Source organism: Talpa occidentalis, unplaced genomic scaffold (assembly GCF_014898055.3).
Source record: "Talpa occidentalis isolate TD23 unplaced genomic scaffold, MPIMG_talOcc4v2.1 talOcc4.10, whole genome shotgun sequence".
NCBI lineage: Eukaryota > Metazoa > Chordata > Mammalia > Eulipotyphla > Talpidae > Talpa > Talpa occidentalis.
This window is the reverse complement of record NW_023600993.1, coordinates 88,549,729-88,575,005: the sequence shown is the minus strand read 5'-3', so window position 1 is coordinate 88,575,005 and position 25,277 is coordinate 88,549,729. Positions and strand designations below refer to the sequence as shown.

The window sequence follows — 25,277 nt, the reverse complement described above, 5'->3', positions numbered from 1 at the left end:
TGCGCCTGCACTGAAGACGGAGGAAGAGTCTGGGCTTCCACTGTAGTTGACTGCCCACCTCTCCGACTCCTCCCTCTCAGCTTGTTCCCTCTCCTTCCCCTCCTTGCCCCGCTGCCCAGCCATGTGAATATCCCCTTGTTTCTCTTCTTCACCCTGGGGCATCTCAGCTCCCTGCCCTGGCACAGCACCTGAGGTGGGGCAAGGACCCCGGATCACCCCTCCTTTGGTCTGATTCTAGGTGAGGTGAAGATGGCTTTCAGAGGATGAAGGTACCAAGACTCAGCGGGAGGGAAGGGCAGCCTCCCAGTGGTGTGCAGTTAGGTATCGGGATAAAAAGGGGTGGAACAGAATGTCCTCTTCATCCTCGTTCAGCCTTCTTCCCTCTCCCAGCCTCCCCAGCGGGAAGGGGAGGGGCCTGCAAGCCTGAGGAAGCCCAACTGGTAGGAGGAAGCTGTCAAACCACTGAGAGACACCAGAGGGCACCCTGAGGCCTCTCGGGTTCTGTGTCTGTTTCACCCCCCACTTGTCCCTTGGGTCCCCAGGAGCCACCGAGGCTTTGGGTATTTGGCTGTTGTTGGGTAAAATGCTCTTGAAACACCAATTAGGGCAAACTGGTTTGACCAATTAGATCAGATCTTCCACAGCCTTACTGATTTCCTGTCTGCTTGCTTCATCATTTATTGAGAAATCTATGCTGTGTCTGGAAACTCCTGGAAGTCAGCTGGGGCAGTTACGGGGCTCCTTCCATTCATTCATTCATGTCCGTGCCTGATTCTTCAGGAGGGTTACCCTGAGTCCTGTTACTTCATCTCAACCAAAGCCTTTGCGTTATTCTCATTTTACCTTCCTTTTTTTTTTAAGGTATATTTTATTTATTCATGCATACAAGAGCTGGGGTGTAAGCTAGAGGTGTGGGGAGTGAGAGGATTCACTAGAGAGAGTGGGGTGCAGAACAGGCAGAATGACGGAAATACACTGCTGAGGGGAGCAGCGGGCGAGATAGAGAGGTCTGCTGCCCATGTAGGGGTAGTCCCAGGCCATCCAGGGATGGAACTCTTGCTGCAGAGGCTGCACATAGCTTCACAGTGCTGCATCCTAACCTCTTGCACCACCAGGAAGGCCCTCTTTTATTTTTTAACTTGATTATTTTTTAAAAAATGTGATGCGTTCACATGACTCAATAGGAGAAAGAATATGAGGTGGCAATCTCCCCCCACCCTTTCCCACACGGCCACCAAAGCCCATGGAGATTCATGCGCGTGCAGTGTCTACACACATTCTCTTTTCAACACATACATTTTGGAAATATTCATGTGCTCTGCACCTTGTACCTTCTCACCTTCACTTGGAGATCACATCAGGCTGGTACAAAGGGCTTTCCATATGTTCACAGGAGGTACCACGATTTATTAACTAGTCTCCTCTGCTCATTTCCAGTGCTTTCTGTTAGAAACAATGCCACAGGGTTCCAACACGGAGAACTTAACCTGCAGATACACCTGTCCTCAAGGGAAGGCTCAAAAGGCATGTGTGTTTTCCATTTTGATACTGCCCTACAGCCTCTCTTACAGCAGTTTACACCCCATACTAGTGTTCTCAGGCTGCTGAACAAAGTGCTACAAACTAGGTGGCTTAAAACAATGAAAAGGCCGGGGCCTCCTTGGTGGTGCAAGGGGTTAAGCACAGTACTATGAAGCTGTCTGCAGCCACTGCAGCAAGAGCTTGATCCCCTGCCAAGGAGCTAACCCACATGGTGCAGGAGACCTCTCCTGTCTCACCCGCTGCTCCCCTCAGCAGTGTATTTCAGTCAATCTGCCTGTTCTGTTCCCCACTCTATCTCTGGTGAATCCTCTCACCCTGCCCCACCCCCACACCTCTGGCCTGTACCCCAGCTCTTATATGCATAAATAAATCTTTTAAAAAAAAAAACAGCCAAAAGGTATCACCTCATAGCACTGAGGCTAGAAGTTGGCCTTCAAGGCGTGGGCAGGATCATGCTCCCTCTGGGCTGGGGTAGAACCTCCCTTGCCTACGCTGGTAGCCGGTGTCGACAGGCTCCTGCGTGCTCCTCGGCCTGTGGACATTTCACTCCAGTCTCCACCTCCATCTTCACGTGGCTGTCTTCCCTCTGCGTGTGCCATGTCCAGATTTCTCTCTTCCAGCAGGATACTGGATTAGGGCCCATCCTAATCCTATGACCTCATCTTAGTTTTATCATATCTGTTGTGATCCTATTTGCAGACAAGGCCATATTCACAGATTCAGGTGGCTGTGAACTTATGAGAAATGCTGTTCAATCCCAGACACATCCCCCTAGCAGGTAGGAGACTGAACCTGAACTTCCTTAAACATACTTCAAAGATTCACATGACACCAGGCCTTGGGGGGGGGGGGGAATTAATTTTAGTTGTTGGATTCTGTTTCTCTGAGGGAGATACTCTGTGAGGACTGGGCTGCGTGGGGGCCTGAGCACTCTAGGTTCTAGGGTTGTAGGTTCTAGGGTTATAGGCAAGGATTGGCTTTCAGGTGGCAGCTGGGAAGGAACGCTAACGTGACATAGATATTCTGGGGTGTGGTTCTACCTCAGTTTTCCAAGCAATTTTGTCAGTGTGAAGCTCGGTCTCAGGCCCTCAGCTGTGGGCACTAACCCAGTGTCCAGGTCAGAGGTCAGCTCACAGGGTGAAGCTGTCCCAGGGAATGTTTTATCTCCCACAGTACTTCATCCATTTTTGAAATGGATACTCAGGTTTAAAAATTAATACATTTCATATAAAAATTTAGATTCCTGACTTCTCTAGGGGAAAAAAATCAGCTATGAACACTGTGCTCAAATTTCTACACAGCAACTGCCTGTGGGTATAACTGTTGGCACTTAATGCTGTGTCCCCAGGCTCCAGGCAGTCAAACCAAGGGGCGGTCTAGGGCAGTGGGCTAAGCTGTAACTTGGACCCCAGCTGCCTGCGATTGAACCCCAGCTGTGCATCCTGGGCACGTTGCTTCATGTCGCTAAGACTCACTGTCCTCACCTGTAGAATGAGGTAGATTTATGCAAGGCGCTTTTATTGCGTATCTGCTGTGTCTACTGTGTGCTGGGCATGTTGCAGGCTCTTGGGACATGCAAGTAAACAAAGCAAGATCCTGGCTCTTGCAGCGCTCATACTGTGGTGGGGTAGACAGGTAATAAACAGTGACAGAATAAATAGGTACGTCATGTGGTATATTGAAAGATGAGCAACGCTGTGGGGAAACAGAAACCCAAACCTAAAGCGCTCAGGGAATAGAGAATGGGGATATGGTCGCACTGATACTGGGCTGCTCAGGGAAAGTCTCACTGAGATGACATTTGTGCAAAAGTTTGAAGGAGGTGAGGGAACTGCCAAGGAGTCAATGGGGAGAGTCACCAGCAAAGGGAAACGGCAGGGGAAGGCCCTGAGAGGGGGCTGGGCTTGATATTGGAGGATCAAGGATGCCAGTTTGGCTGAGAGGAGACGGGGAGAGTAGTGGCAGTTGAGGTCACAGGGAAGAAAATGGGAGCGATATCCCCAAATCTTGTAGGAACTTGTATGCCACAGGGAGGACTGTGGCCTTTTACTCTGAGCAAGGAAGGAGCCAGGGAGGGTTCTGAGCAGAGGTGCTGTAACAGAGGTGCCTGGTTGCTTGGGGTAGATAGACTGGGGAGGAAGGTGGGGGAGGGCAGGGGTGGGGAGATACTGAGCCACAATCCAGATGAGAGGTAGGTGTGGCTCAGGCCGGGGAACTAGCCTTGAGGATGGCAAGAAGTGGCTGGCTACAGGATACATTTGCAAGCTGAATTGACAGGACTTGCAGATGGATTCCGAGTGTAAGGAAAAAGAGGGGTCAGGATGATCCTGTCTGGAGGTGCCCCTCTCCAGGATGTGTGAATGGTGCAGCAGGTGAGGTGAGGGGGGTGAGGGGCTATGAGGGGGGAGTTGGGAATAGCTAAGCTGAGACTCGCCATGCAGGCGACTGCAGTGGGAAACAGGCCTGGAGTCTGGGAACAAGGTTTGGGAGAATAGTCCCGCCTCGAAGTTTATTGTGAGAGTGAAATGAATTCTTGTCTGTAACACACCAGAACAGGGTATGACCTGGGTAAATGGCGGCAGGGGTAGGGGCCTCCCTGGTGGCGCAGGGGTTGAGCACAATGCTGTGAAGGTGTCCGCAGCCTCTGCAGCGCTGTTCCGATTCCCTGCAGGCCAGGGAGAGACCCACATGGCGGCAGGCCAGGGAAGGACCCACATGGTGCAGCAGACCTCTCTTGCCTCCCCATTGCTCCCCTCAGCATTGTTTTTGGTCATCTGCCTGTTATGCTCCCTGCTTTGTCTCTGGTGAATCCTCTCACTCTCCCACACCTCTGGCCTGTACCCCAGTTCTTGTATGCATAAATAAATAAATCTTTAAAAAAATATTTTTTTAAAATGCCATCAAGGGGTAGCTGTTTTCACTGCCCCAAAAGCCTGCACCTTGGACTCCAGCTCCCTGACCCAGCTCCCTGGCCTCCCTTCCCTCTGAGGACTGGAGCTGGGGGTTGAGGGCTGTCAACATGGCTGAGAAGTTTCCATCCCATCAGGCTAGCATTCACATTCACCAGGGAGAAGCCTTAGGAATGACTGCACTTCTCTGACCATTAGTTACGTCATCTGTAAAATGAAGATGATAATCCCCCTTATTGAAGGGTTTTCATGAGGAGCAAATGAGAAATAATGGATTTAATTGCCCAACACACAGTAGGTGCTTATAATTGTCCCTTTCCTTCCTCCCCATGCCTCAGTGATAGGGAGAAAAGAAGTCAAGTGTCCATCCCAGCTGTTTATTGAACAGGAGTGTGGGATGGAAAAGATGGACAGGGAAGGAGGGGAGGGGGCGCCACAGGGCCATCAGGGCCTGCCTTGTAGGGGAGGCTGAGGCCCTCCCAGGAGGCCCCTCCAGGCAGGGGGTGAGACTAAGGACAGAAGCTTGGTTGGGGGGGTGGGGGGAAAAAAAAAAAAAAAAAAAACCATCGTGCCTCTCTCCAGCTGTCCTAGAGCTCCCCCTGGCGGTAGCTAATAGAGGTGCTGCCTCTGTCTGGGGAGCCTGAAAATGGGGGGAGATTGGGCCTCCCAAAAGCCACATCTGTTACAGAGTAAGGTGAAGACCAATGGGTGATGTTTCTAGGTAGATGGATTTTGAGAGACAAAAATATGCCAGTTCTCCTGCCCAAGCTCTTAAAAACCACTTCAATGCACATCCAAGTTATCTTGCGAACCCTACTGGGATCATCAGGTCTCCAGCTGGTCTCTCTGGACTCAACCCTAGTCTCCCAACCCAGTCCCCCACCCTCGGGTCACCTGGCAACCAGGAAAGTGCAGCGCCCTGCTCCATTGTAGAAGAGGAGTTGGCCCAAGGGAGTCTAAAGTTGTGGACCCAAGTTCCTGCAGACTGCCATTCTCCCTCACACCTCAGCCTGTAAGCCGGGGCTGGTACACTGAGGACCTCTGATGCCAAAATGCATGTAGAAAACATGGTGTGTGGGCAAGTGCTTTTGTGCCATTCTGGAGGGGAAGTCCAAGTGGGCAACTTCCAAGACTTCCCGCAGAGGGCAGGGTTGGTGAATGAGAATGACCCGCTCCCCCTCCCCCCACCCTCCTTGCCTGTGGAGGACAGTGCTTACACTCTGGGGAGAGAAGGGGAGTCGTGCAACTATAGAGTTTGGCACAAACTTCTTATAGCACAGAGGCAGGAACCAGTGACCTGAAAGGGCGTGGGGCTTGCCCAAGGTCACACAGAGAAAGCAGGGTTAGGCTGAGGGAGAAGTCTTCTGCTCCTGAAGGGCCTTAGAAAGGAGGGGTGAGCAGGAAGTTTAGGAAGGACTTGAGGAAGGTCAGCCTCTTGGATGAGTTGCAGCCCTGGAGCAGAGGCCTGAGAATGTGGACTCCAGACTTACTGACCAGAAGCTGGGCCTTCTGGGGGCTTAGATGGAATGGGAGAATTTAGGGACACAGTAGGAGGGTGGGTGCATGGGGAGAAGGAAGGGCCCAGTCTGCAGGTCTGGCTCCTCCTGTGGCCATGTGGGTGGCTCAAGAGTCCCGTTTGGGCTGGATGGTCTGCACAGAGGACTGCCCAAAGGGGCTGGCGGGTGGTGAGAACCAAGACTGGCCACTGGCATTGTGGAAGATGGGGGACAGTTGCTGCTCTGGCTCATCCCCGAAGACCTCCACATGGCTGTCCATGTCCATGTCCAAGGGTTCTGCCTTGGTGCCGTGGCTCAGCCAGCCGGTCATAGCCCAGAACAGGCAGATGGCCAACAGGACCCCGGCCGCCACGCAGAGTGCTGTGCCTGCCAGACGGCAGGTGCCCAGAGCCTGGTTGTAGTCGGCTGCCCGCTGATCCAGCACCAGGAACTCACCCTCTCCGATGCCCTCCAGCTTGGGCGGCACGGCATAGCCAGTGGTCAGGGCTGCCACGCCCAGCAGCAGAAGCAGGGTCCCTGAGGACAGGCTGATCTGGAGAGAGGTAGAGATTGGGAGGCAGTCAGGGTCAGCTGAGGGCCCTGGGCCCAGGGATCACCTTGGACCCCAACTGGACTAAAGGAAACCCCTTAAGAGATAGGACTCACAGACCATACCTGCTAGGATCTAACTGACAAGGGGCACAGACTGTTGTGTTCTATTAGGGATTTTGAGGTCTCTTGATTAATTTCCCTCCCACAGAGTGGGGAGTTTCTCCTGTCAACCTTAGTTCCCTTCCACCATTATTTGTGTCCTTTCTTATCCCCTGTCCTTTCTACCCTCTATCTCTCTGTCAGATCTCATCTCAAACCTCACCTTCTAGGACACCCCCAAAGTGGGTGAAGTCCCCTTCTCTGCACTTGTACAAACACTGCACATTCCTTCTTGGGTTCCCTCACCTTGGTCAACACCTGGAGGTAGACTTTGATTACTATGTAACCAAAGGTAGGGTCTGCCAGCCCCACCCACTGAGAGCCAGAGAGCAGGGACTGTTTTGGCTCCTTAGGTGTTTTTCAGATCTAGCTTGGTACTGGTACCAAGCAATAGCAGAATGAGTATTTGCAAAATAGCTGAATGAACTACAGCTAGAGCGCCTCGAAGACAAAGACATGTTCCCAAGAGCCTGTCCCCACTGCCTGGCAATGGGATGCTCAAAATTTTAAAATACCTACTCAATTTCTCCTAGAACTTCTTCTCCCCCAATCACCCCAGCACTAAGAGGATCTCCTCTTCTGGCATCCACTGCACACCTGGCTGGTGCATTCAGTCTGCACAGGTTGCTAACTCTTCTCCCCACTAGAGGGATGCCTTTTGAAAGCAGAGGAGAGGGGCCCTCTGTCTCAATCTCCCTACAGCAAAGTGCTATCCCCATTACCGGGACTAAGTTTACTTCTACTCCTACACTCTTACCTACATGCTGCACCCTGACCGACCATTCTCCCTGGCTATTATGAATTTGTCTCTCTCATGCCTTCCATTGCCCTGACAATAGCACCCTAATATATCATGGGGAAGTCACAGTAAGATTTAAATGGGATACACCCCTCCTCCTGCCAGTCAGAGTAATATCTTCCTGGCCATAGTGATCAGTTCATGGCTGAGCAAGTGACCCAGTTAAAGCCAATTGCTTTCGGCTTCCCGGTGGCGCAGTGGTTGAGCGCGGGGTTGCGAAGCTGCCCGCAGCCTCTGCAGTGCCGGTTCGATCCCTGGCTGCTCCCCGGCCACCAGAGGAGGGTCCCACATGGGGCGCAGACCTCTCCTGCCGCCCGCTGCTCCCCTCGGCAGTGTGCTTCGGTCCGTCTGCCTGTTCTGCATCCTGCTCTGACTCTGGTGAAGTCTCTCACCCTCCCGCACTTCTGACTGTACCCAGTGCTTGTATGAATAAATAAATAAATAAATAAATCTTAAAAAAAAAAAATTAAAAAAAAAAAAATAAAGCCAATTGCTTTCCAGGACTTCTAGAAATGAAAAGCATCATTTCTTTTCTGAAGGAAATCCTAGAGAAAATTCTGATTTCCCTTGAATGGAAAGACCCAGTGATAGTGCAGAATGGAAAGACCCAGTGATAGTGGACATCTAATGAGCACGCAGGGAGAGTCTAAAGCTTACAGGACTGCAAGGATGGGGGCACATGAGGGAGTCTAAAAACCAAGAGAAATCTTGAGTCTTCAGTGTGATGGCTGAACTGCAGGATCGAACTTTGCCTGAAGGTATCCAAACTCTGGTCTTTTCTATACAATGAGTAATATTTTCCCTTTATTATTGACACACATTTAAGTTGTTTTTTTGGTTTGAGCATGCAAGAGTCCTAACCACTACATCACCCCTTTTCTTTCTAGCCACTGGTCCCAACTCTTTCCTGAAATCACAGGAAATCACTGGAGCTGCTTTTCCTCTGGCCTTACCTTCCAACACAGTGAGGGCCAGGGTCGGCGGGGACACAGCACAGGAGGCCCCTCAGGGTCATCACTGAGGGCAGTACCTGCGCAGTCCTCATAGAAGAGATGCAGATAGGAGCGGACCCCATACCACTTGCCATCTTCCACGTTAGGGCCACGGCTGCAGCCACAGGAACGGTCGAAGCTGGGCATCCTGGGATCCTGTGGGAAAGGTAAAGTGCAGCAGAGAGGGATCAGTGAGAGCTGGCCACAGTGACTCTCCCAAGCCCCCTAAATCTTTGTACCCCATCTACATCACTTTGCATTTTAGACACCCTATACTCATAACACAACCTTGATTCTGGCATCCTAGCCTGTCTTCCTCAGCACCAGGAAATGAGCCAGTGCACTGAGCTGCTTAGCCCAAAGTTTAACAATTGTCTGGAGGCCAGGCAGGGGCAGGAACTGTGGGTTCTAGAGTCTAACTGCCTGGATTGAAATCCTAGACCCAATACTTTCAGGCAGTCACTTTAAACAAGTGCTTTCACCTCCCTAAGCCTGTTTCCTCATCTGCAAAGCAGGGCTAACATTTATACCTGCTTCATACAGCTGCTGTTGGCGCCGAGAGATGGTAGATGTGATCAGTGTTACTGTAATTCCTTCCATTATTAGCTGCATACTGAAATTTTGGAGCCCCAGGTCTGGAGGGACATCCCCATTTCCTCTTGAATCATCTCCCCTTTCAGGACACTCTTGGCAATAAGTGTCATGACTGACACTTGTCCAATCAGGCAGAGCTGCCCAAACTACAAAGGCCTAAAAGCTCCCTCCCCAGAGCTGCCTCTCAGAAGACAACAACCTCCAAGTACCAAGGAATCTTGACTCTGCAGGAAATCAAAGTCAGGTGAGGCTCGTAGTAGCTCAAGGGCTCTCAGATTTCTAGAGAAACCAATCTAAGAGCTCTTCTTTTCACAAATGGAGAGAGATGCTGAGGCCTCGGGAATAGAACACTGTGTAGCCTGTGTAGCCGCACTCAGGTAGGACTAAAACCAAAGCTGGGGGCTACCGTGGGAAGAACTGACCCTCATGAGGTCCCTCTGAGCAGCTTCATACACAGCGAGGCAAGAGCCTAACCAAAGGGGGAGGCAAATTTCCACTGAATCCCCTGCACGGAGAGGCTCACCACACACGCACAGAGAAGTACACAGGCGCACGCAAAAAACAGACATCCACAGACGCCCGCAGACACACTCCACAGAAACACAGGCCAACACAGACGCAGCCAGACACACACATACACGGAGTCACACGCAGACGGACACACAGGACACACACCAGTTTGTGTTGGGGTGATTCTTGGCGTCCCCACGGATCCACACAAAAACACAAGGGCGCTGCCTTTAAATCGCGCCGTCACCCACAACTCGGGGGCGCGGGGGGGATGGAAAGACCAAAAAAAATTTCTTTTTTGACGGAATGGAAGAGACCAAGACCTAGAGGCACAAACAGGGCGAGAGGCTCTGGAGGCAGGGGTGCCCCGAGGGGCGGGGCGGGGCGCCGCGGGGGGCGGGGCCAGGGAGGACCCGAGCCCGCCTGAGGCGCTCCGCCGGCCGGGGAGAGGGCGCGGGAGTGGGGGCGCGAGAGGCGGCCGGCGTCCCCGCGCAGGGATCTTTAATAAAGAAACCCTGGGGAGGGCGGGAGTGGAGCGGAGGGGCTGCGGGGCTGGGTTAGGTCCTCGCCTGCAACCCCCAGCCCCCTTCCTCCAAAAACACGCGGGCTCTCCAGCCTGCCGGCACCAAGGAAGGTGACCTTGACGCAGCCTCCCCTCGGTCTGGCCCCTCCCCCTCCCAGGTTGGGGTACCCAGAGGGGGTGCGGCAGGCGGTGGGGGCAGGGAGGAAGGAAAGGACGCGCAGCACCCGAGCGCGGGCACCCGGGCGAGGGTTGCCATAGGAACCGCTGGGCGTGTCCCTCCGCGGGACGGGGAAGGGGGTCCCGGCGAAGAGGAGGGGGCGCGGGGCCCGAGGGGTGGGAGGCTGCGGCGGAGCAGGCGCGGTGGGGAGGCGCGGGGCAGGGACGGGCGCCGGGCCTGACGGTGGACGGACTCGCGCGCCTCGGAGCGGCCTGGCCCAGCTCTGCTCGCCGGGGCCCCGGACCCGCCCACTCCCGCGTGCGGGGCGCCCAGATGCCGAGATGGGGTGTCCTCGTGGGGGCGAGGCCAGGGAAATTAGGCCAATTCTCCCCAAGCTGGGCGCACTAGTTTCTGACCGGACCACCCTTGCTGGGTGGGGACAGGCTGCACCCCTCCTCCTAGAGGGAAACAGGCGGGTGGGGGTGGGTTTTAGTAGAGAGGTGGGGTAGGGGGTCTTGCCCTTGGAAACCGCCACCCAGGCCATCAGCTCTGAGGTGTCTCGGGGCGCTGGGGCCGGTGAGGTCTCTGCTTCCTACTACTTTCCCGGAACCCCACCTCCCCAAATCTGAGCGCACCAGGGCTTGGGCGCTGCCGTCCTGCCTGAGACGCGACACGGACCCGGCTGGGGGTGCGGGCAGGGGTGGACGGTTCTCCGGAACCGGGGGAGGGTGGAGTGGGGGGTCGAGCTGCGCGCGGAGCGGGGCTGAGCTCACCTCTGCTTGCTGTCTCCGCTGAGCAGCAGCCGCACTCGAGCCGAGCAAAAGCGGGTTCAGTCGGCGCCTGCGCCGCAGTCGGGGGTGGGGGGGTTTGGGGGGGACGTTTGATACTGGATTGGGAGGGGCCCCCGGTCCGCCTCAAAGGCTGGCTCTGCAGACTGCAGACCCCTGCAGGATTGCGAACCCAGATCTCCTTCCAGAGTTCCGTTCACTCGCTGAGAGTACAGGCCCCTCACCGAGACCCCACCACCTCCCTGCACCCACCCCTTCAAGCATCCCTCAACCTCTCATGGACCTTTCCATTTCTCGCTCCAGACCCTCCCCTCCAAGCGAAGACCCTTGCCCTTCCCGAACCTTCATTTCCTCCCGGTACCCTCAATTTTCTCTCTGGTCTCCATTCCCCTCATGGAGTCCCCACCCCTGTCTACAAACCTTCATCTCACTGACTCCCCAACCCTCTTCACAGACACCCATCCCCCTCTCTGCTCCCAGCCCATGGTTGAGTCCCAACTCTCAGTGGGTTCCTCACAGGAAATACCCTCCTGCTTGTATGGGGGGGTCCCCTCTTTTGTTACCCCTCTGATGACTCTGGGGTCATGATCTGTGGGAAGAACACGGGCTGCATGTCTGTGTGTTTGGCAGAGTCAGGACAGGTGGGTGTGAAGAAGGCCGCTGGCACCCCAGCTCGGGGTCAGGGTGCCCCTGGACAGGGGGGACAGGAGGGTGTGATGGGGGTGCAGAGATCAGGGGAGAAAGACCATCTCATAAGGAACCTGGCTCAATGGGGGAAGACAGCCCAGGAGAGAGCAGAAGGATCTAGAAGAAGACACAGGGATTCTAGACTGAGGGACAGTAGACAATGAAGTAAAAAAATAGTTGGATGGGAAAGGGAGTGGAAGTCAGAGTGTGGGCCCCTGTAGTTAAAGATTTTAGATGTGGAACCTCATAGGGAATGAGCAGTTCTGTCTCTGCTGCTCAATAGAATTTTCTGCAAATATTCTCTGTGATGCCCATGGGGGAGCCATTGGCCACATTTGGCTATTAAGCATTTGAAATGTGGCTAAAACAACTGAGCAACTGAATTCTAAATTTTATTTAATTTTCATTATGGTAAATGTAAGTTTAAAGATTTATTTATTTATGCATACAAGAGTTGGGGTATAGGCCAGAGATGCGGGGGGTGAGAGGATTCACCAGAGACATAGTGCGGAACAGAACAGGCAGATTGACTGAAATACACTGCTGAGGGGAGCAGCGGGCGAGTCAGGAGAGGTCTGCGGTGCCATGTGAGCTGCTCCCTGGCCAGGATCAAACTCATGTTACAGTGGCTGCAGATAGCTTCATAGGTTGTGTCTTAACCCCTCATGCCACCAGGAAGGCCCCAGTGAGTCAGTTTGAATGTTCCAGTCCACTCAAGCCCCCAGATAACATCAGATGAGCAGATCATCCCACTGGATCCCATAAACCCATAGAATCTTGAGAGATAAAATGGTGGTGTTTTAAGCTATTAAGTTGTGAGATGGTCAGTTAGTCAGCCGATCTCCATGCAGCTTGGCTTGGGTTACTTTAGCAAGGGGTCTGGGGACCAAAAGGGAAACTTCCACAGTTGAGTGTTCCTCAGGGACTAAGGGGAAAGAGAGAAAGTGTGATCTCTTAAAAGTTAGGTTCAGGGGCTCCCTGGTGGTGCAAGGGATTAAGATACAACCTATGAGGCTGTCAGCAGCCACTGCAGCTAGAGTTTGACCCCTGGCCAGGGAGCTACCCACATAGCGCAGCAGACCTCTCCTGGCTTGCCCGCTGCTCCCCTCAGCAGTGTGTTTCGGTTGATCTGCCTGTTCTGTTCCCCACTCAGTCTCTGGCGAATCCTCTCACCCCCCACAACTCTGGCCTGTACCCCAGCTCTTGTATGCACAAATAAATAAAACTTTAAAAAAAAGTTAGGTTCACACTGGCACAGCATTACTTTCACCTCTATTGGTTAAAGCAGCCCTTACTGTGGCCTCTAAGGCCTTAGGTGATCTGTAACCCCACCCCCTACAACCTTTCCTCCCTCCTTGATCTCATCTTCCCCACCCCCTCAGTCATGGTATCCCAGCCATGGTGAACCTCTTCAATGAACGGTGCACGGGGAAAACTCCTATCTCAAAGCTTCAAAGCCTTGGAACTTGTTCATTTCCCTGCTTTTATTGCTCTTTATCCAGATATCTGCGGATCTGTGAGCAACATGACTGCTGTTGTTTTGAATTGGTATGTTATAAAACAATAGCAACCGGAAAAATTCTTTGGCCCAGAGGTGACCCTCATAGCTCTGCTCGTAGCACATTGGCCAGATTAATCACATGGCTTTGTCTAACTTCCATGGGACTGGGAATTATATGTGAAGCACATGGAAATTTGGTGAATAGGTTATGTTTTTACCAGTATTTAAATGAAAACCTCTTTGCCAAGATGACATATAAGCAGAGACCTGAAGAAGAAACCAGCTTCCCCAGCCTATCCTGACTGATACAACCCCCTCCTCTAAAACAGTGCCCTCTCCTCACTTTATCCCATTCATCACATGACATTGTCACGTATGGATCTCTTCACTGGATGTGGATTTCCATCAACTGTTGTGTAAGCTTATGAAGGCAAGGCTTGCTTGCTCATTAATGAATTCCCAATCCTAAAACAGTGCTCAGCACACAATAGGCGCTCAGTAAAAATTTGTTGAAAGAGTGAAGAAATTTAGCAGTTGAATCTCACACACATAGGAGAGGGGAGGGCCTAAGGACACCCTGACATTATTCATAATTTGCAATAAAAGCCAGAGAGGTCAGGAATCTTCTTTCAGTCACACAGTAAATCTTCCATTGATCTCACACCCCAGGCCACTTCCCTTCTGGGTTTGTATCTAATCTCCAAAGTGATCCTCAGTCTCAGATTATTTTTGAGAAGAGAAAGCAGAACTTGACATTCATTTAGTTAACAGGAAACCCTAAAATCAACAGAGAATGAGAAATTGGGTTGCTAAGAAACATAGGATGATGGGGGAAAGTGTTGGCATACATTGCTAGGCAACCTGGAAGAAGCTAGACAGGCAGATTTGGCTAGAAGGCCCTTTCTCCCACCTTTCCATAGGCTTCTAGAATGCCAAGGTAGATATGTGTTTTAAGACTTCTAGTTCAACTACGTACCTAGACAGATGGGAAATGAGGCCTCAAAGGCTAGGTGGTTAGGCCAAGACTCCTCCAGTTTCTCAACAAGAGGAAAGGCAAATGTTGTAGGACACAGGACAGTCACCTGGTATGGCTGAGGCAGTTTCAGGATAGAGGCTATAGCTTGAAGGGCCTGTTTATAAAACAATAAAGAAGTCAATGGCAAAAGACCTTGAATGTCAGGCTAAGAATGTTATAGGGCAGCCCTGATACAAAACGGGGTGCCTGACTGTGGGTCCTCACCCGCGCGCTTAAAAGGACTTATCAATGCTCTACTGCAGGCACACGCGAAAGGTTAATAAAAGGTTTATTTACAAGGGAAGGGCAAATGAGGAAATGTACAGCTCAGGGAGAAAAATGGGAGACAAAGTTTTAAATGCGTCCTACCCAATCCGCCGATCTGGAATCCCAAATGGCACTCTGAGAGCTGGCCGCGAGCCAGGAGCCGTGAAGCCAGGAGGCGAGCGATAGCAAGCCCCCCCCAAGGCCCACGTGTTTGGTTTTTATACCCAACCTGGCTGCCCAACTCCACCCTCAGGTCCCAGCCACCTTCCCTTTGGTAGTGACGGGATTTGTCTTTCCCAATGTCCTGATGGCTTTGGTCTGGAGTGGGGGTGGAGCCCACAAAGCCTGCATGGAATTAGCTCAGGACATCCTTTCCCCCTAACAAGAACTTTATAATTTTAAAAGATTTATGTTATTGATTTATGCATACAAGTACTGGGGTGTAGGCCAGAGGTGCAGGCTTGAGTGGGGTGGGGGGGCAGCAGTGAGAGGACTCACCAGAGACAGAGTGGGAAGCAGAACAGGCAGATTGACTGAAATACACTGCTGAGGGGAGCAGCAGGAGAGGTCTGCTGCGCCTTGTGGGTCAGCCCCCTGGCCAGGATGTGCTGCGGTGGCTGCTGATAGCTTCGTAGTGCTGACTTAAGTCCTTGTGCCACAAGGGAGGCCTTCAAGCCAAGAACTTTAGACTTTATCCCAAGGGCAATGGGAAGTCCTGGAAAGGCTTTAGGTGGGGGTCAGATCTGTATTTTTTTTTTAAGATTTATTTATTTATGCATACAAGAGCTGGGGTACAGGCCAGAGACTCGGAGGGTGAGAGGACCCACCAGAGACAGAGGGGAACAGGGCAGGCAGACTGAACTACATTGCTGAGGGGAGCAGCGGGCGAGACAGGAGAGGTCTGCTGTGCCATGTGGGTTGCTCCCTGGCTGGCCGGGGATCAAACTTGTGCTTCAGAGGCTGCGGATTGCTTCATATAGTGCGGTGCTTAACCCCTTGCGCCACCAGGGAGGCCCCAGATTTGTATTTTCAAAGGCCCATTTGGACTGCAGTGTAAAGACTCAGGATAAAGTCCAAATGCCAAGGTCTTTCACGGTCTTGCTGGTTCATCTCCTCTCTCTCTTCCCATTGCCCCCTTTAGGCACAAATTTTTCCTGTGTTGGCTATTCTTGCTGAGTCTTCACACTTGCTGAGACTTACTGGCATCTGGAAAGCTTTTTACTTCATTTGAATCTACCTCATCCTAGCTTATGATGAATTATAAGAATGAACCTTCCTCACTCTAGTTATAATCGGCATTAAAAAAACTGCCATAAGACTTAGCGGGTGTGCATTTCATTATGCAAAGAGACTGCAGAGCAAGAGGTGGCTTGTCTTTGCTCCATGATGGTTGAGCGTCGACTGGGAAGACATCATGGCTTTAGTGGGGGTTGGGATCATCTGGAGGTTTCTTCACTCACATGCTTAGCGCCTGGGCAGCTGCCTGCATCCACTGGGGTACCTATCCACGATCTGTTTATCTTGGGCTTCTTCACTACAGCATGGTCTTAGGATTATTAGAGTTTTTTTTTAAGATTTATTTATTTATGCATACAAGAACTGGGGTATAGGCCAGAGGGGTGGGGGGTGGGGTGAGAGGATTTACCAGAGACAAAGTGGGGAGCTGAACAGGTAGACTGACTGAAATACACTGCTGAGGAGAGCAGCAGGGGAGACAGGAGAGGTCTGCTGCACCATGTGGGTTGCTCCCTGGCTGACCAGGGATCTACCTCATGCTGCAGAGACTGCAGATAGCTTCACAGTGCTGTGCTTAACCCCTAGCGCCACCAGGGAAGCCTTGTTAGAGTTCTTCTAAGGTAGTTCAGGTGCCTTGGAAATTCACAGCATCTGCTGCATCCTACTGTGATCTCCTGGTTACAAGGAGATAATGAAGGCCAGTCCAGGTTCAAAGGGAAGGAAATTTATAGGAGGAATGTCAAAGAACTAAGACTCTAACAACTTACAGAGATTATCGGTCACAGGCTAGACATCACCCCTCCAGGAGGTGACCTGATTATGCCCTGCTTCACATCTGAGTGTGCCTCCTGTGTCCCTGTAGGGGTAGAAATGACCACTGAGCAGGTTTTCTGGGTAAAGGAGACAGGGTAAAGGAGGACAGGGTAAAGGAGGAGTCAGAGTCCTCAGTGGCTTTTGCATGTCTTTTATTTAGATTTACCAGGCATATGGCAGGCAGGGGTGCGGGGGGTGGGGGGGGGGGAAGGGGAGGAAAGGCTGGCCGTCCTCCCAACCCCCAGCAAATCCTCACTCTATCTGGGCTCTCTGGCGTTCTCTCTGCTTCTCTTCTTCTCTCGGCTTCCGTTCGTTCTTGGCTTCTGCTGGCGTCCCCGTGATGCCGCCCTTAAAAACTCAGTCTCTCAGCCCAGGTGTACCCGCTTCAGGCGCCCGCCATCAGGCATGCGTTCAGGACCACAGGGTTCCCTCGTCTAGCCTAATGGCGGGAGGGCAGAAAAGCCTGATACTTTTACCTTACTCTACAGGCCCCTCAATCCCTGTTCCTCTCCGCCCGCCTCCTTTCCATCCTTGTTTGTTTCTTCTTCACACCTATGGGCGCAGTGAGAATGAGCCATGTCTCTCTTCCCACCTTGGTATGCCCAGCTCCTAGCTCAGAGCTGGGTAAAAGCTGACCCTTGATAAATATTAGTTGAATGAGTAATTGAGCGAGTTAAGGTGTGGAGTGCAATGCAGAGGCATTAAGTCAAGTGAGGTTGTGATGGGGCCCATCTGGACTCTCGCCCTAGGCTTCCTACTGCTTCCAGCCACTAGGTGTCCCCAGAGTCCACTTAAGGCAGTCTCTCCCACCCTCTCCCAGGTCAGAATCCATTTCCTTCCCAAATGAAAGGAATCAAGCTAACAATAAATGGTCTCGCTTCTATTCCTAGTTTCCTCCCCCACTGCAACTTTACAAATGGGGAAACCAAGGCCTATGATGGGGAGGGTCTTCTCCTGTGTCCCACAGCGCTCTGGCACTCTCTGACATTTCACCCTCACCCTGCCTGGGCAGCCATTCTGAAGGGCTCTGCCTCTCTCTCAGATCAGGGGAGGGATTTGCAAGAGAATGACTGCACCAGAGGGCCCCGGAGGGTGGGGTGAGGTGGAGTCTCTACCCAAATCCCTCCAGTAAGCGTGTGGCCAGGGATTGGGAGCTGATGTTGCTGGTGGCGAATAAACTCCCCCCAGAGGTAGGGCACTAGCTAAGCCTCGCTGGAGTTGGGACCCAATTTTCTTTGTTCAGCCCTTTGCACTCTTCCTGGCAGACTGGATCCTTCAGAAGCAGACACCAAGACTGAGTTCAGGGTGCAAGATTATTTATTGAGAATAAACACCTGTGAAAAGAAGAGGGGGAGGAAGCAGGATTGGATACAGGAAGTCAGGCTGTGCTGCGGGGCGGACAAAGCCTCACCCATCCAGGGGTGAGTAGTACCAGGAAGGGCTGCAATGCAAGTTCTGCCAGCCAGGACCTGACCCACACTGAACTAAAATGGCCAGGTGGATAGACCTGGCCCGACACAGGCACCAGATGCATGTCTCTTGGGAGAAGTAGCTCTGTGCGGCTACAGCAAACCCTAAAAAAGTCAACAGCTGCAGGCTGTGCACAGACCACACTTCCCCCGCCGGAGTTCTGGGTGGCACCTTATCTGCCTTCCACATGTTCTCAATTCTTTCTTACAGGATTTTTTTTTTTAACCATCTTGCTTCCAATCAGACCAAGAGGAAGCAGTCATTGCAATTCCTACATCCCCAGTGCCATTTTGTGGGCCCCCAGTCCTCCCAAAGCTGCTAGAGCCCTCTTGCAGGGTCTGTGGGTACCTCAGTCCCTGAACACCCTCTCTGAATGAGATCTGCATACTCAGCCGTCATTCTTACTGGGAACCCAGATTTGTCAGAGCTTAGGGATTCATTGGACCTAGTAGAGGAAGAACTAAGGAGTAGCAAGGGCTTTTCTGGAAAAGCCATGGTCACACTGCTAAGAATCTCAAAGACAAGACTCCTTGAGGCTTCCGTTGCTCCTTAGCCATACAATAAACCTACACTGTGGGCCAGTTATGTGCCAGGCACCGGGACAACCCCACCACCCCAACCTGAGCGGCCTAACCCCACCTGCAGCCGTGGACAAGAGGCAGCTCACCAAAACAAGATTTGGGGTCCTGTGTCTGCCCTTGGCTGCTAGCAGGCCCTCCTACAAGTTGTTTCACCACCCTGACCCTCAGTTGCCTCCTCTGGACAACGGCATAGTACCATTTATGGAGCACCGTTCTAAATGCTTATCACCTCAGACTACATTTCACCCTTGAAACAGGTACTATTATCCTGTGTTCCACAAATGGAAAGTTAGGGTGAAATGAACTTGCTCAAGGTCACACAGGTGTCAGTGGAGCCCAGACAGTGTGGCCCATCTGCTGCTTCCTCAAGAGCAGGGAGCAGGATCAAACTAGCCCTACACAAGGTGTGTGCTTACTTCATTTGGGCCCCAGATTTTAAAATTTCTAGCTCTTTTGAAACTGAGATGATTCATAGAAACATCTAGTTATCTGCCTTCTCATGAAAAACCTCGCCCTCTAGCCAGGCTGGGCGCATTCCCACAGGGTCACAAATGGCAGCAGGTGGTCAGTTGCACTCCTGCTGGAGGAGGTGGGTCATGAAGTCGGTGTCCACCAGACTCTCATTCACTTACGTTACCTGCCCGCCCCTGCCTGGCACCTGCAGGTGTGTGCCATCCTTGAGGGACACCAGGAGTCCTGAGATGGAGACAGAGGCCTACAAGGTCCAGGTACCTTGCCTGGGGACCCCAGGTTCTTTTTGATGGTGCTAAACCACATGGATTTTTGAATCTGGCAAACTGGGGAGGAGAGAGGAAGGCACAGACATGTAGAACCACAGGGCGAGGTCGGGGCAAATACACTTTATTCAATCCTGGCATCAAACTGGCGAAGTCCTGCTGTGGGTGCCAGTGCCCCAGACTGGAGGGACCCCTCCCCTTAGCTACGAGACTAGTTCTCCAAGACCACAGACAGTGACATCTCTTCACTCACATGACGTTTTCTGGTTTTTTTTTCATTGTCTTTTGTTGTTGTTTTTCTTTTAAAAAAAAAAAAAAGAAAAAGAAGAAAGAGAGAGAGAGAGAGAAAGAGAGAGAGAGAGAGAGCACGAGAAAGGCCCAGAGCCGGAGCACCAAGCTTAAAGGAGGCAGCTGGTGGCTTTGTCAGCGACGGGAACGCGTGGGGCAGAGACCTGCAGAGACCCTGGGCGCGGGCCCCGGAGGACTCTGGGACCGTTTGTTCCTGAGATTTGTGTGTGTGAATGAGAGTGTGTGTACACCCGGGGGCGCACACACGCCGGTGAGATCCAGGTAGTGAGGGCGGGGGGTGGGAGGCCGGAGGGGCGGGGCTCGGGCGGGGGCTGGAGAGAGAGGGGGTAACAGCTGGAGGGGCAGGGTCCCGGGGGCGCCCGAGCCGGGCAGGGTCTTCCCGCAGCAGCGCCGGCCCCGCTCTCCGCGAGCCACGGGCGCCAACGGCCCGGCCCGCCTCCGCGTCTCTGGCGCCCAGGCTCCCGGGCCGGGGCCGGCGTCTCTCGCGCCCGCCGAGCGCAGCGGCCCCTCGCGCCCCGCCCGCCCCCCGCGCTCCCGGCGCCCTCCCCGGCCCTGGGGGCGAGCGGGCCGGGCCGGGCCGGGCCGGGCGGCGGGCTCGGGAGGCGCCCGGGCGGGCAGCAAGGGCCCGTCCCCGCGCGGACTGAGGTGGCGTGGGCGCCAGGCTTTCCCGGGCAGCCCCCTCCCGCGCTGCTTTCCCGAGCAAGACCCGCCGCCCGCCCGGCCCCAGGCGGGGAGGAAGGGAAGTTTCTGGAGCGGCCGGGACCGCGGCCGGCAGCGCGCGGCGGGCGGTGCACGTGGGCCGGGCGACCCCTCCGGGGAAAAGGCCGCGCCGCGGGAGAAGCACCTTCCGAGCGCGCAGCGAGCGCCCGTCCCCACTTCCGACTGCCCCTCCCGTTAAGGCAGCGACGCCCGTCGGGATGGAAGGGAGCCGCGGTCCTCGGGGAGGCTTTCCCAGGGCGGCTCCAGACCCCCTCGCGCCCGGCGCCCGGCCGCCCCCTCCTCCGGGAGGCAGGCGTGCGCGGGAAGGGGCGGGCGCGCTCCCTCGGGAGGGGGCGCAAGGGAGGGGCGCGCGGGGCCGCCCGGCCGCAGCACCCCCGAAAGAGAAAGGAGGCGGGCGAGGCGAGAGCGGAGGGATCCTGAAGGGCAGGGGCGTGTCCTCCGGCCACGAGGAGGGGCGTGTGCGAGGGGGTGCAGGTCTGCAGGAAGGGATGGGCGGCGATCGGAGGGGGCTGGCTGCTGGTGGCTGTGCGGAAGGGGGCGAGGAGGGGCAGGGCTAGAGTGTCAGGGATGGGGTGGGGGCTGGGCTGCCTTGGGGTGTGTCTGCGGGGGAGGGGCACCTCTGGAATTGTCGGGGGGAGCGGGCACGTCTAGGAGGGGGGAGGCTGCGCGGGAGATGGGGTGCCAGCCTCGGCCTCCGAGGGGCCCCAATACCTGATTCCTGTATGTAAACAGCTGGTTTGGGGCGTGCGCGCCCCGCTGACGGTGGGCTCAGTAGGTGAAAACCAGGTCGGCGATGCTAGACGGGCGCCAGTCCCCTGCGATCATCTCGGTGACCTCGGGGGTGCAGTAGTCCGGGAACTCGAAGTGCGAGGTGCCCGCGGGGGGCGGCAGGTCCGGGTCGCGGTCCAGGGCGCTGCAGTCCAGGCCGGCGGGCCCGGGGGGCAGCCTGGACAAAAGCCCAGCGGCTCCTCCCCCGACGCCACCGTCTCCTCCTCGCCGTCCTCCGCGGCCGTCGCCTCCTCCTCGTCTTCCTCGGGCTCCTCGTCCTCGGACGGGGTCGGGGAGGCGGCGGGGACGGCCGCCCCCTCGCCCGACGGTCCCTGCGCGCGCTCCGCGGGTCCCCGGGCCGCGCGCCCCGCCGGGACCATCCGCCACAGCTCCCGCCCGGGGGTCTCGACCAGGCGCACTTCCAGCAGCTCCTCGTCGTCGTCCTCGTCGTCGTCCTCGGGCGCCGCCGCGCCGCCCCCCAACGGCCCGCCCGCCGCGCGGCGGCCCCCGCGGCCCGGCAGCTGCGGCCCGGGCTTGAGCCGGCTGCCGCCGGCGCCGGGGGGGCGGGGCCGCGCCTTAGCGGGCGCCCCCTTGCTCTTTTTGCGCGGCCGGTACTTGTAGTCCGGGTAGTCCGCCATGTGCTTGAGGCGCAGCCGCTCCGCCTCCCGCACGAACGGGATCTTCTCCGAGTCCTGCAGCAGCTGCCAGCGGCGGCCCAGGCGCTTGGAGATCTCGGCGTTGTGCATGTCGGGCCACTGGTCCATGATCTTCCGCCGCTCGTGCTGCGACCACACCATGAACGCGTTCATCGGCCTCTTGATGTGGCCGCTCGGGGTCTTGCACCAGCCGGGCTCGCGCGCCCCCTCCTCGGCCGGCCCGGGCCCCGGGGGCGGCGGCCCGCCGTCCCGCTTGGCCCGCGCGCCCCGCTGCTGCACCATCGCGCCTGGGCCCGGGGCCGCTAGACGCCGCCGGGGGCCGTCCGCATCCTCAGCGGCTGGGGTGGGGGAGGAGGCGCAGCGACGGAGGGGCGGCCCCGCCCCGCAGCTCGGCCCGGCCCCCGCGAGCCGGGAGCGAGGAGCTGGGCGCTCGGGCCCAACGGACGGCGAGGGGAGAAGGTCGGCGGCGCGGGCTCAGGCGGGCTCCGCGCGCTCCCGCCGCCTCCCGAAACTCGCGCCCCGCGGCACGCCGCACATTGTTTTGCGGGGGCGGAGGAATCGCACCCCCCGGCCCCCGCGGGCTCTCCTTGCAGCCGCCTGCTCCGCCGCGGCCCGCGCGCGCCGCTCCCCGCCCCGCCGCCTCGCGATGTCTTTCTCCCCGCGCGGCCCCGCCGGCGCGCGCCCGCCCCGCCCCCTCCCCCTCGCCGTCTGCGGGCCGCTGCGGCGCGCGCGGGGCCGCCCCGTGTAAACACCGAGGTGCCCGCTTGGGCTGCGGCCGGGCCACGCCTCGCGCGCGGGCGCCGCGTCACCCGTTGCTGGGCAGAGAACCTGGCATTTGCATCTCCCAATCGCGGGCGGCTGGGGCGGGGCGGGGCTCGGGCTGCGGGGCTGGGCGGTCTCGTGGCTGGGATTGGGGGTGTCGGATGAGGTCGGTTTCTTTTCTTAGGCTGGGGACGCGGGGTGGGGTGGGGAGGCGAGTGTGCTTCCCATCTGGCTCAGAAAGCTGGTCCCCGCCCCGCGCTGCCTTTGAAATTTTACCTTATCAGTGACACCTGCCGCCAGGTAGGACCTCCGCGCCTTACTCTTTCGAGGGCGCCTTTGAAATGAAAGTGGGGAAGGTTCAGGAACCCGGGTTCAGGAAGGCTCCTCAAGGAGACAGAGTCATCATAGCATGCATGGAGCCCCTGCCTAGTGCACATAGGATCCGGCCGTATACATACAAACATACGTGTGTGTGTGTGGAGAGAGATCTACTCAACACATTCTTTTGGATCCAGTCAACTACCCCTTTCACATCCTTTGATCTCGGTTAAGGTGCAACGTGACTCCTAAGAAGGGGCTGTGACGCCCACTTTCTAGAGTCGCAACGCCGAAGACACGCGGGCTCACGGTTGCATCCTAGGTGCGCGGTCCCAGCTCGCTCTGCGCACGAAGGTGCCCAGGCCACCAGCTGAGGGTGCTGAGCAGGGTGGGCCTCTCGCTTCCACAGTTCTCGAGCGAGGTTCGAGGACGCGCGGCGGCCCACTCCCAGAGCGCACCCCGCGACCGCCAGCTGGGACGCGACCGGGGCGCCGGCCCCTCCCGGGTGTGGGAAGCGCGCGCGGGGCGGGGGCGGAGTCGCCAAGGGGCGTGCCCGGGACGCATGCTCGGGGCGCGTGGCGGGGAGGGGCTGGCTCTGCGCGCTCACCCACGTGTGATCCCGCTCGGGCACCGCGGGGCGTGTGCTCTCCCCGGGGGAGGTCACCTTCACAGGGCCTTGGGCCCGGACAATGGGAGGGGGTGCCGAGGCCTCGCGCCTGTGACCCAGGAGCTGGGGACCGACGGGACCGGGGTCTGGACGCGGGGATTCTCCTGGGAGGGAGCGGGCGCGGGGCCCGTGTTTCTAATCGGTTGACCTAACCCACTCCGCGCCGGCGGGAGCCGAGAGCCGAGCCCGCGGGGTGCAGGCCTGCAGGGGCCGCCAGTGGCGCGGGGGGCGGGGTGATGCTTTAAGGTGTCCGGGAGGGTAACTGGAGTATGGTCGGCGGGAGGGGGCGACTCTTAAAGGCACAGGGTGCCTAGAAGAAGTCCCTGGGCCCCACGAAATGGTTCCTCCACCGACTTTATTGGACGCTGAGATCTGGAGATTCTAGAGTTTCAGCCGTCACAGCCAAAGCCTGACCGCTTCAGTATTCCATGGAATTAGAATGCCTGTATTTTCCCGGTGCCTCCCTTTGCTTTTTCCTAAAAAATGGGAGAATGCGCTTTCTTTCATGTAAGGTTGTTTCATAAATAAAATGGGATAAAGGAAATAAACATACTCCTGATTTCCTCCTAAATGCTCAATAAATACTACTTATCCGAGATTCAGGGCGTAGAGAGCTGAACAGCATAGCGATACCAACATAACAAGAGAAAGGACTCGCAGGGATAGATGGCGAAGTAGTGACCATGAAAAAAAGAAAAAATACTTTGAATTTTCTCACACTTTTACACTTTTCCCATTCCCCTCATTCGTTTATTTTAAATGACATATGATGGACACAGCCATCTTTGAAAGTCCTAACTAGCCCTGTAGCTGCTATTGTTGTTATTATTTTTCCTATTGTTACAGGGCAGGGGGGGGAGGGACCACCCTGTTACACTATTACTATTTTTTTTTCCCTATTACTATTATTATGTTACTGCCAGTTTCAACTTTCGGCCTCCTGGATAATTCTCAAACACAGGAAGAATGCTTGGGCGCTTGTACATTTTGTCTCCTCTTCACACCCCCATCCCCACCCCACCTAGCCTTAGCTTAGATAAGCTCCCGCTTGAGAGCCCTGCCTGCCCACTCTGCTGTTGCCCACCTGTCCCCCTCCATCCCACAGGTGCTCAGAATTGTTTGTCTAACACAATTCCATCACTGTCTGTGACCGATTGACTTCATGTTTGTATGTATTTATACGTCATATAAAACCCAGTGAAATCACCCCAAAACTGGATTGCTGTAGGGACTCAACTTTGATAGTAACCTTTCCCACCCCACCCCCTGCCTTTCCTCCCCTGAGGTAATATCTATCCTGAAACTTTTCCTATATGTATATATTTTAAACTTAACTGTTTTATTGACAGATAATTCACAGGGCATACAATTCATTCATTTAAAGCATTCCTTTCTGTGGTCTTTTCACGGAGTTGTGTAACTATCACTGCAATCGTTTTTTAGAATTTTTCATCATCCCCCTCCTTCCTAATCTGACCTCTTTTCCTGAGTTTTCTATCTTGAGCGAGTTTTCCAGCCAGTCTGTCTCTGAAGTTTGTAGAGGAGCCAGGCTGCCTCCCCACACATTCCAGCTCTGGGTCTCTGCCTCCCTGTGCCTCGTCTGACTTCCATGTTTCTGTTCTTCAGTGTACCAGTAGCCTTCCCAGTTCATTTGACACTCAGACAGGATCATTTTTAACTTTCACCTTGTCTGAATTATAACATTTTTAATAATAGTTATGAAATGCAGTGATTAATACTAATCACAAT

General features: G+C 55.2%; 2 protein-coding genes across 3 annotated transcripts; both read right to left on the bottom strand.

The window, feature by feature from the left end:
• Positions 1 to 5,000: 5,000 nt before the first annotated feature.
• Positions 5,001 to 11,053, bottom strand: NRSN2 (neurensin 2). Of its 2 annotated transcripts, none has more exons than XM_037497482.1 (3): positions 11,007 to 11,053; positions 8,411 to 8,605; positions 5,001 to 6,500 (listed from the first exon to the last, which is right to left on the bottom strand). In XM_037497482.1, the coding sequence occupies exons 2-3, from the start codon at positions 8,594 to 8,596 to the stop codon at positions 6,075 to 6,077; spliced, it is 612 nt and encodes a 203-aa protein (XP_037353379.1). In that variant the 5' UTR covers positions 8,597 to 8,605; positions 11,007 to 11,053; the 3' UTR covers positions 5,001 to 6,074. The 2 variants fall into 2 exon arrangements, with proteins under 2 accessions (XP_037353379.1, XP_037353385.1); XM_037497488.2 differs by lacking the exon at positions 11,007 to 11,053 and adding an exon at positions 9,719 to 9,733.
• Positions 11,054 to 20,696: 9,643 nt separating this feature from the next.
• SOX12 (SRY-box transcription factor 12) lies at positions 20,697 to 22,063 on the bottom strand. Its single transcript, XM_037521240.2, is given in 2 exon segments — positions 20,697 to 21,310; positions 21,313 to 22,063. Coding segments are annotated over 2 exon segments (936 nt in total). The 3' UTR covers positions 20,697 to 21,125.
• Between the last annotated feature and the right edge of the window lie 3,214 nt (positions 22,064 to 25,277).